The sequence below is a fragment of the Daucus carota genome, chromosome 7 (assembly GCF_001625215.2).
Source record: "Daucus carota subsp. sativus chromosome 7, DH1 v3.0, whole genome shotgun sequence".
NCBI lineage: Eukaryota > Viridiplantae > Streptophyta > Magnoliopsida > Apiales > Apiaceae > Daucus > Daucus carota.
Genome location: NC_030387.2, coordinates 7076264 through 7087833, shown reverse-complemented (window position 1 = coordinate 7087833; position 11570 = coordinate 7076264). Strand labels below are relative to the sequence as shown.

The following is an 11570-nucleotide window of genomic DNA, read 5'->3' as shown; positions in this document are numbered from 1 at the left end:
CCTGCTTAGATTTCTAATATTTTTAGCAAATAAGATAGCCACAGACGAACTCTAATTTTCGGGTTGTTTTCTCTCATATTATTATTTATTATTTATTTATTATATTAATTAGTTGACAGATAAACTCATCAATATATTCTCCTCACTTCTGAATTGGAAAAGAAAAAACTTTGAAATTGATATCAGTCCTTTTCTGCGAACGATACTCTCAAAAACTCGTTGACTGCCAATTTCTTAATCAATAATTCAGATGCCGCTGCAAATGCTAATAGGAAATTACCATATTTCTTTGCCATATTGTTCTTCTATTTGTAGTGCCTATCAATTGACCTTGTCCCATGTACTATTTGTACCAAGTTTTCATTATAACCCATTGTTCGTGTCTAAGGGGACATGCCATTTGATACTCTCTTTGATTCTTTATACTTTTCTGATTACGCACAGGTTTTAATGATGATCACAATGTGAGTAACTTTGCACTAACTATTACTCCCTCCGTCCCTATTTATCTGTCCACTTTGGAAGTAAAAATTTGTCCCTATTTATTTGTCCATTTATACTTTCAGCCGATTTAAACCACCTAGACGGAAACTTATCTGTCCACTTTGGAAGTAAAAATTTGTCCCTATTTATTTGTCCATTTATACTTTCAGTCGATTTAAACCACCTAGACGGAAACTTGGGTATACACGTTTTCTGGCTTTTCAGGGGTAAGATTCAGTAAAGACTGGTGTTGTAAAAGGGTTGCTCTTTTCACCAGATTCATTTTGGTTTCTGACCATGTCAAGCAAACTGAGAGTTAACTGCTTTCTGCTAATTAGTAATTAAGCTTTACAAATTCACCAATGGAGATTAACAAAGAACAACCCAAGTTAGTGAAATTTAGTGGAAACTGGTCATAATTGAATTCAGTGAAAACTGAATTAAGGGATTTGTGCAGTTATATAACTTATCTCTCACTGCTCACTGGCATTTCAAATTGTCCCATCAGTCCGATCGCAGGCCCTTCGATGGAAAATAAATTAAACAATCTTTTTTTTTCTTTATTAAAAGACAATTGGGATTATTACAAGAGCAAAGACACTAGAGGGAAAACAACAATGTTTTTTGACAAAGGATCCAAGTAAAATCAATACTTACAAGGCATTTCAATTGATGATGTGAATGAGAATATATATGATAGATATAAATTATAATAAAAAAGATCCTGAAATCTAAGGTTGCGAAAAATATATAGCCGACATCTTTTGTTACGGGAAAAAGTAACTAATACTGCGAATTCTGCAACCACTTTAGATGCTTAGATAGCCATTGATGTAACTATACTATTTAGCATCTACATATTTCCCATATATAGATATAATAATACAGATTTTGTGTTTGAATGATTAAAAAAATTATTAGGCCCCACTAGCGAAACCTCTCTTTCAGATCTAGATCTATATATACCCTCTGACTGCTTGCATTATGATCATGTACCCAATGAACTAATCAACTGTATTAAACAGATTCAAATTCCATGAATTGCACACAGTACCAGCTGAGTATATGCATGTGGTCACATATGAGCCACCTTCTGTTTTGGCAGGAGTCCTGATCTGCATCTGGGCGTATAATGTACATCTTTTCTTCATCTGGCAAACCCGGAAACATTCCTCAGGAATCAGGATTACATATCTGCAATATATATACCAACAAGGCTATCTGTTACTCTAGACACAGTAGAGCCTAGCACTTCAACATGATAAATAAGCGCTAAATGCAAAAGGGTCCCTAGAAACATCTGTACAGTAGAGTTCCATACTATAAATCCTACGAACACAAACTCCAAGTTGTATTTATTAACCAATGCTAACTAGTAACTACAATATGATTCAATATAAAATGTCACAAAAAAGTGAGTCCTTTGACGCACTAGATTAAGTGTGATAGAATGTGTACCATATAGAAAAGTATAAATGAACACTTCCATGTATAATATAATAAAAGAGAGGTGATTCTACCTCAATGGCTCACCTGGCAATGTCGATAACCCTTCAAACACGTAAGCATATCTGTGGAGCACGAGTGCAAAACTTAATTCCAATAACAAAAATATGCACCAGGGAAATGTCCCACCTGGACATATATACACAATACATGACGCTCATGGATCGATTATGAAATCTACAAAGGCATGCCTGCAGACTTCAAGAGCAGTCTTTCAGAAAAGTGACCTATGTCCACATGGATGGATTCCTAAACTGGGAGGCGAATGCATCCGACAAAAACTTAACCACGTTTTCCCTATCAACTTCTTTGGTCCTTTTAAGATCTAGATGACGAACCTGAGAACAAAACCAATAGATTTGCTTACAAGTTACAACACTCAAAACATACTACAAAAATTATTCTTCAATACATATTTTGTATGTCAAAAAAATATTGGAAAAGTGACATGGTTATCTTAATACTTGTTTTGACGAGAACAGAGTTAAAAAACAGTTGTCAACAAACGCTTACATAAGATATTACCTGGACCGAACCTTTCTCTGATACACTCATTTCTGTGATGATTACAAGACATCGTATATCACGCTCATTTGCATACTCATACTGCTCTGTAAGACTTGGATCAGACGCTGGAACAAACTCAGCCTGATAAAGCAATCACAGTATAAGCAACCTATATTATTTTAACCTTCAAATTGCAGCCATATTAATTAATTATGAAATTCTAAGACGAACCCTAATTTTCTCCTCCCATAATTCGGCAACAAGTTCCATCCGTTCCCTTAGCAAACCACCGCCTCCTCTTGAGCAAACTAAAACACTACTTGTGGCATCATTCCTGAAGTAAGACGATTTGAAGAAACAAGGCATATCATATCTGATGGAAGTCAGGCGCTAACCTTGTAGCATTGTCAAAAAAAAAAGGCACCTGAAAGATTTAATTTCTACAGAAGAGTGTTGAATTATCGTCTCAAGAGCAATGCTGGTCCCAACAGCACCTGGAGGATTTGATTTCTGGCAAACAAAAACTTAAAAGAATTAAAAACAAGAGAGAAGGGATGTTTAACACTACCCAGGTTTATGCTGGAGTAAAATTAAGTATGAGCGACTAACATAATCTCATAATTTAGAGTAGAAGTCCAAGTTGAACTGATATAAAATATTTTTATAATGAAACTTCATACATAGGCAAACAATTGATAAATATTTTTATGATCCAAACATATATATATTACTGAGCAAATAATACGGTCATGATAACATGATATAGAGTCAAGACAAACTATTTTTAGGCCTTCTCTTCCTTACTTATATTTCACTACTTCGTTATAATAATTAAAAAGTAAGTAAGATGAGCACTTGAAATGGCTGAAATATGTTTGCAAGAAAAAGGAGAAATTGGAATATTTAAACCAAAAATCAAAGTAAAAACATGTGAAGTTACATATTTGGTTATGTTTTGCTTCAGACCACTATGTTAACAGCTGATATTACATATTAAAATTATGCACATAGCTCCATTAATCATTATAGCCTTAATTTAAGTTTCAAAGTCATAGTTGGGATCGTAACTATTCTAGTCATGCTATCTTTTACAGGCATTTAATACTTTTCATGCTTATATTTACATGAAACATATATAATATACGTTTCATGATATATAAAATCATAGAAGGGTAACCTACATAAATTTTAGTCCATAAACTGTGAATCAGGTGATCATAACGACCACCAACTGCAAGGAGAGTTCCTTCCACGAGCGAACCAGAATTGTTATCCTTCCTCAAAAAAATCTGCAAAACGACATGTATGTGTTAACTCTATTAGAAGAGAAGATTCATAGTCAAAATAATAAATCTCTTTAAACAATTAAACCCTGCTGATTTAGCATTTAACAGATGAAGCTACATAAGTCGTCCACTGAGAAGATTTATATAATGCAAATAATTAACCCACTCAAAAGTACTCAAAAGAAGTATTTATTTATTTAGCAAAAAAAAAAAAAGATGTATAAAGTTTATGGTGTAAGCTGAAATTCTTTAGACCCACTGTCTCTAAATTGTTCAAAATTGAATTTTTCCTTGTAGAAGTGCTTACACATTCAATAATGTATAGTCTATTACACATTAAAATATATTAAAGTGTACATCAGGACAATAGCTGAATTGTGTTGAACAGAAAAATGACCAACTCCAGAGCCTTCCTTGGCCTCTTTAGCTACTAAAGGTGGTAAACTAACCAAACTGGTTTTGAGGAAGGAGCTTTATTTTCTTCATTTATATTACAAGAACTTAACTATTTATCAACTCGAAATTGAAAGATATCAAATTTGATTTAGAGAGTCAAATTTGATCCTTATCTAGGAACGGAAAGAGTAAATAATATCATTGATATTAATCTATTAAAAAAATTAGGGAGAAAAACTAAATGTTGTCTAAACAAAACATCAACGAGTCCTAGGGAGAGAATGATCCTGGCAGTGGGTTGCTAAGTGAAGAGGATGATAGACATGGAACTGTCATACAGAGTGGTAAACTGAGTGATAAGGTTTGGACAACAGCTGTAATAGATTCTGTGCCTTGGCAATGTATGATTTATACAAGATAAACTTATTTAATTGTCTACCCTAAAAATTAACAAACCAACAAGAGACTCAACGACAAAGGACGGTCAGTTATATAATGGACTGAAGTAGCAAAGAATTTCATTAATTTCTATATATTAAAAATGAAAACAGTTAAAATTGATACCTGAAAAAATAAATTCCTGTGATAACTCTCAGTTGGTGGCATAAGGGGATCAACGTGGACATGCTTATCAAGCTTCCAGACTCTTAAGTAACTCATAAGCTCTGCTAACTCATCAAGTGCTTTGCGTGTGGCCTTATCTGCAGAGGTAGATTTAACAGTTTATATGTACATCAATACTGAACTGATATAGGTAAGCTTAAAATAGTGACTTATGACTTATAGTGGCTTAATGTGATAAGTGCACAGCTTAAATTGTCTGTTTGGGTAATTTTATATTACAAGTGACTTATGAGTTATTAAAATTGTAACAATAAAAATAAATTTGATAGGTTATATATTTGAATGATAAAATTGTCTTCTATTTAAAAAATCAAAAAATTTGTATAAGTTGTTTAAAAAAGTACATCCTACCAACTTATGACTTTAAGTTAGTTTCCGGCTTATTTTTAACTTTATGTCAGTTTCTGACTTATTAGACAACCAGATATTTTTCAAGTTAAAGTCGAGAATACCTTAAAGCCCAAGTTTTAATTAAAGCCAAACAGGCTCATAATTAGCAAATGGAAACATACCTGATGGAAGTGCACCTCTCAATCTAGGAAGGGCCTGATCAGCATCACCACAGAATCTTAACACAACAGTGTGCAGTTTATTCACAGCAGCTTCTGTCAAATTAAGCTCCTGCAAGTGACAAAGTTTAAACATCAGGGTATACAAGACAATCAAGAATATGTAAGGCCAAAATAAAATCATGAGTGAAGAATACTTCAATTCTACACGAATAATAATATTAAACTCGTATTAATCTACAAATAAAGAGATAACGAAAAAACTACACTCAAAGCTTTAATCTTTAGAAATATCTCTGATGCAGGACCATAGTTACCCGGTTCGCGGGTCGAACCTGGGAACCGTGAACTGGTACGCTCGTTCCGGAACGCGGGTCGAAGTCGACCCGGAACGCCCGGGATCGCGTTCCAGTTCGCCATTTCCGGCGAACTCCAATTACTTACCGGCAACTATAAAACGAGGATAAAAGTAGGAAGATAGAGGTGAGTAGCGGTGCTTGTGATATGTATATATGTGAATATATGTATGTTTAACTGTTTGCTTCAAAAATCGAAGAAAGCATACGGAGAAGATGAAGTAGGGAAGAAGACAGTGAGGAGAAGAGGACGCTCGCGGATACCGATGTGATAAAGTCTTGGGGTTTAGAGTACAGCTATAGTGACAATTTATTCTCCTTTTGTCCTTTTCATTAATGTTTTTAATTTAAAATCTTTAATGTCCAACGAACACAATAGTTGTTTAAATTTTTATAATAAATTTTACTATTTTTATCTAATGTATGAAAAAAATGTTAAATTTTCACTTTAATTTTAATAATTGAATAACACTCAAAATTCAAAAATTATCATCTTTACATCAATTTGTATTAAAAAAATGAAATCAACTAGCATAATTTTTATTAAAAAAGAAATATTTTTTTTGCAACCAATTAAAAGAGAATTTATTAAAATCAAATTAAATTATGGGATTCACTATTATTTATCTTACCTATTTTTATTTCATTTGATTATTATTCAATTTAAACTAGTTTCAAATTATATATAAAGATATATAAGTTTTGATTGATTATCATGTCTCTCGTAAAATGGTTACTATTTTATTAATACTCTAGTGACATTCTTAATAAATATAAATATTATTTCATAATATATAATAATTTTTTTTTTACTTTTGATAAATTTAATTTAATAAAAATTGAACATAATAAATATAAAAAACTAAAATAATAGTCATAATATAATATATTTACGGGATCCTTAATTCCACCCGCGAACCCGATTCACGGCTCCTCGTACCTGATTGATCCAAACTCACGTTCCACGTACCCGAACTCGTACCACGTACCGGATCGATCCACGATCCGTGTAACTATTGTGAACCCTAATCTTCCGCCACCCCCATCAAGGAGTATTCAGAGCCAATTTCTTGCGGTTAAACTCAATTACTCAACCATAACATAATACAAAGCCTAGCCCACCAGGAAACACTCTATATATAATATATACACAAATACGCACAAGTTGTGCAAGGAATATGGTGCAGATTACACTCGACAGTTCTATAGTTTCTGAATTCCCTTGGGATGAAGATGTTCTTTATTATGTGTATAGTAGAGGCTTTAATCATGATATTTCGGGCTAAGTACCTGGCACTAGATGCTTTCTTCTGAAGAATGCTATTCGGATTGCATATTCAGTTAAGGATGATCTACAATGAGAACTATTGGGAGGAATTCATCCTCTAGCCCGTTGAGGAATAACATTCATTTAAGAGGAACGATGGTTGTCAAGTGTGCACGAACATCTACATAGCCTTTTACGGGAATTAGGGCTGTAAATTGATCCGAAGTATCTGGTATATCAGCTTATCCGGCTCGAAAATATGATACATGTCTTGTATCCGTTTACAAACGATCAAAATCTGGCGAAATAATTAAACCCGGATAAAATACGATCACAACACTCATATACTTGCTCAGATTAGGTCCCATATTACTTCAAATAAAATGATCAATACCTGAGTATCCAAATATGATCCCTAGCTCGTGTTCAATCCGAACTCACATGTACATTATATCTTTAAACCATTACATTTGTCAGTAACTAGTCATTTTATAATTTTTTCTAATATCTTATATAAGTTATATTTTCACTAAATATGATTTATTCACTGTGATAATGTATAAATTATCATCACATATATTCAATAAATTTTATATATATATATATATATATATACACACATGTTTTAATTCGTAATTATTATGTTTAAATAGTATCATGTTTATTTTCGAAAAAATTATAAATCATTTGTTGAAAAAAAAACGATATTTTTTTTTTTTTTGCAAAGTAAAATAAAAACGATATTTAATGTTAAAGGATCATATTCAGTTGATCATATACTACCCGGTTAGGAAATAGAAAATATAGTATCGGCTCATATACGTTTTGAATCTGAACCTCAAATACCCGGGGGTTGGTTTGTATCCGAATAAAATGATCCTGGACCCAAATCTCAACACTATAAATATTAAACAATCATATACCTAAGCACAAGGATGTCAGTCCAGTTATACCCGGATCATTTTTACAGCCCTAACGGGAATATCTTAAACATTTGTAAATAACTACACTATGCATCGAAAAATGATGGCAGATGATAATATATTATTTATCTTTACATACACGCATATTGAGACCGTTATTTTTTTTAAGATAACCTTAGTTTATCAAGGCAGCACAAAACTACACGATGGGTTTGCAGTAAAGTAATTTATTTTGCCAAATCATAACCCAAGAAAAACAGTGGATAAAATTTAATCAACATTTGCCAATATTCCTTGACTGTCTCTATTTAGCAGATCTCTAAAAACTATACAATTATTACTAACCTGTCGAAGTTGTTGCCTAATAAGACCCCACTTCAACTTTCTTTCAGGAGATTGAGGACGCAAAGAGCCCAACATAGACAGCAGCTGCAAGAAAAAAAGTAGATAAGACACAGAGTTTTACATGTTCATATCACAGAGTTTTTTAAATTGGAAGCATCAGGTGCCTGGTCATCCTCTATCGATCTTTTAATTGGTTGGAGTCCAAGACAAGCTAACAAAAAGCAAAAATACTTTGGAACTGTCAGGCTACAAAATTTCAATCTTCATATGCACAGATTTTACCTTACATGTGAACAAAAACTAATAATCTTTACAATAATATGCACAACAGTTTCATCGCATTGCATAATGTACATTTGTAATTATTTAATTAGTTATAAATGCACAAATCAATTTTGATGGCCTTACTAGTTATTGTGCAAAATGAATCTTTGATGCTAATCATTGACATACCTCTGCTACTTTGTGCCTGCAGTCGTCTTTAATTCCTATCCATGACCATAATGCATCCAGTAAGTACCCATGATTGAGATGAATATCACAAGATTCCGGATGAAAACAGTTCATTATAATGCTCATTGCAGCCTACGAGTTGAGCTAAAATTGATGAAATTGATATTGTGGATAACTTAACAGAGCTTTGTTGATAATAAATAATCACATACACAACATCCTCTTATAAAGGTCATAATAAATTAATACATGTATACATACACAGTAACGAAACAACAATTTGTTTAAAGGTTTGTGCACCAAGTAAGATAAAGATAAAATTGTTACAGAAGTCGCATGAAAGTTAATATTGTGTTCACCTCACACACGGGCATAGTTATTAAAAGTAAAAAAGTGCAACTGAGATCAATAAGACTCATATAGCTTTAATCGCAACAAGAACCTGCGCTTTACCATGACCCCCCGGTCATTTAATATAGAATGAACTTTATCTTATCTAAGCATATATTATAATAACTAACCATCAAGCATAAGGGTTTGCAAGTAACCTACTACACAAATTTGCAATCCTTCAGAGTTACTTGAGGTGCTGCATCATTATCTAAATGAGAAATTCTGCAATGTAATATCGCAGGATGTATAGGCTGTAGCTACTTAACTCTACAGTGTACAGTTCACTGGAAGTACAGGCTGTACCTAACTCTGAAAGAGATAGATAGAGATGCATTTATATAAAGATAACACGGATGAATAACTTGAATACCTTGATGACTTCAGCTTCTGTTAGTGCAGGTGCACCTCCTACTATATCCAAGTCCCCCTGTGGATAACAGATATTAAATTGAAAGGGGGTTGATCTATTCTTTAACATAATATATACAATGCTAACAGAGTTTTTAACAGTGCAATGCAATTAAAACCTGAAGGTAACGATTTGGCGGTGAATGGCCAATTGCACGGCGATATACACAACATACTTCATACCGTTTGTAAGCAGTCTTCTGCAATAATTAAGGAAAAATATTGTGATAGTTCTAGCAGCAACTGTATAATAATGAATACGGCATAAAAATGTGACTGCCGACTACTAGGATTGCATATAGAGTATATTATTAGCTAATATTAACTCAGTTAATTATAAAGGAAATCCAAATTTTAACAGATCCATTAAAGGGATTCTTCCCTTAATTATATTTTCATCGCAGATTAGTATTAGAAGTACATATAAATAAAGATTAGCTTCCAAATCACCGGATTTCTAATTAATATTTACACATTCCACCAATACTCATCAATTGGAATATGAAAATCATAAATTGATGAAATATTGGAGACAACCCGAGGATTTATCTGTGTTTCTACCAATTCTATCCCCTATTTGAAACCCTTTCTTAACCTCGTCCTACATTAAGAGTTTATTACATGCATTGTGGTGTGAGACTCATAGTTATTTAAACTAACTAATAAATTTGATAATATCATCAGATTTTATGTCTTACAGCCAATTCACTGAATTAATAAATTTCTAAGCTGTTTCAAACACAATAATGTCAAAGTCAACCTACATTCATAAGACCAGCAAGAGAATAACGGGTATAAATTACTAAAAAAGAGGCGGCACATACAGAAGTACAAACATAAAGAACTGATGTTCTACAATGAGGAAAATAAAGCGTAGGGAGTATGATTTATTATTTTATGAGTTCATGTGTTCAAATGGACACACTTAAAGGGCCAACACTTAAGGGGGAGTGTTGAACAAAATTATTTGAATTGTTATGGAAATATTTGAAATTGTTTAGATAAGTTCAGTTAGTTTAGAAGATTAGCCTGAGAAAGTATATCAATATTTCCTAGGAATAGGTTATCACTTGTATTTAGCCTATAAAAAGGCAAGCTTATGTGTTTAAAATATACGTTGAATCTTTTTGCATATCATTTTCTTCCGCTGCTTCTCCACGGAACACTAACACAAATAATCAACTATCCTACACTCTTATAGTTCTTTGTATCCTAATTTAAATATCAGAGATTACAAAAGAGATAAGTAGACAAAGATAATTAATACAGGTGTGCAGAACAACATTTAAATATATGTTAAGAAATAAAATAAAAATATTACATCTTGATCAATCTGGATTAATAAGTAGAACTCCATATGTAATACCTGGTTTGCAACAACCCAATTCACAAAGGGCAAGCGCAGCTCCTGGCAAAGCTCAATCATGTCCCCCCCATTGGCTAACAATTTCACAGTCTTCCTATTGAGTACCAGTAGAATATAGATCAGCTTAAGTGTCCTACCATGAAACAGACTCTCCATCGAACAAAAGCAATAAAATAAAGTCTGAGCAAGGCAACCTTTCAAGTTGTGAACTACTGCCTAGCAGTTGCATGGGTAATATCTCCATATGTTTTGCACAATGTTGCTTAAACACTTCAACGGTGACTTCCACAACCTGATCACGTACTGCAGTATCTAGCTCTGTGTATTGAATAGATGCGTCATGTTCTCTAAGCTTTGGTGTATCAAAAGTTTCTTGGCGTGCTTTCGGAGCTACAATCTCCTCGTCAAATAAAGCATTGACAACTTTATCCCGAATACTGGTATCCTCTGAGGAATGCATCTTACGCAGAATATCTGCACAAGCAGAACAAAGGTAGTCAAGTTGAGCATCAAATGCTTGTAAAGCACAATCCATACCAGAAGTATATGATGGATACACAACTGAAATGGAGTTCATAATGTATTTTTAATTACTACAGCCAAAGTGTCAATACTTCTTATTTACAATCAGGCAACACAAACATTTCATCTTATTCGTTGTTGAAGTACACATTATACATGAAAAATCAGCATGAGGATAATGCAAAATTAAAGCTTTGGGCCACTTAAAGGATCTGAATTCTGAAAA

The 11570-nt window shown here is 33.0% G+C and overlaps 1 protein-coding gene across 9 annotated transcripts in view; it reads right to left on the bottom strand.

The window, feature by feature from the left end:
- Positions 1-1152: 1152 nt before the first annotated feature.
- LOC108195104 (eIF-2-alpha kinase GCN2) overlaps positions 1153-11570 on the bottom strand; it is a 30612-nt gene continuing 20194 nt past the window's right edge. For 2 of the 9 annotated variants that reach the window (XM_017362043.2, XM_017362047.2), the window contains 14 exons: positions 11017-11296; positions 10823-10916; positions 9576-9656; positions 9419-9475; positions 8656-8787; positions 8203-8286; positions 5315-5423; positions 4743-4879; positions 3678-3785; positions 2921-3006; positions 2728-2830; positions 2515-2637; positions 2017-2327; positions 1153-1677 (listed from right to left, as the gene is read on the bottom strand). In XM_017362043.2, the coding sequence (XP_017217532.1) occupies positions 2217-2327; positions 2515-2637; positions 2728-2830; positions 2921-3006; positions 3678-3785; positions 4743-4879; positions 5315-5423; positions 8203-8286; positions 8656-8787; positions 9419-9475; positions 9576-9656; positions 10823-10916; positions 11017-11296 (1505 nt within the window). In that variant the 3' untranslated portion in view covers positions 1153-1677; positions 2017-2216. Of the gene's footprint in view, positions 1678-2003; positions 2328-2514; positions 2638-2727; positions 2831-2920; positions 3007-3677; positions 3786-4742; positions 4880-5314; positions 5424-8202; positions 8287-8655; positions 8788-9418; positions 9476-9575; positions 9657-10822; positions 10917-11016; positions 11297-11570 lie in introns of all 9 variants that reach the window. The other 7 variants (XM_064081122.1, XM_064081124.1, XM_064081123.1 and 4 more) reach the window with 7 other exon arrangements.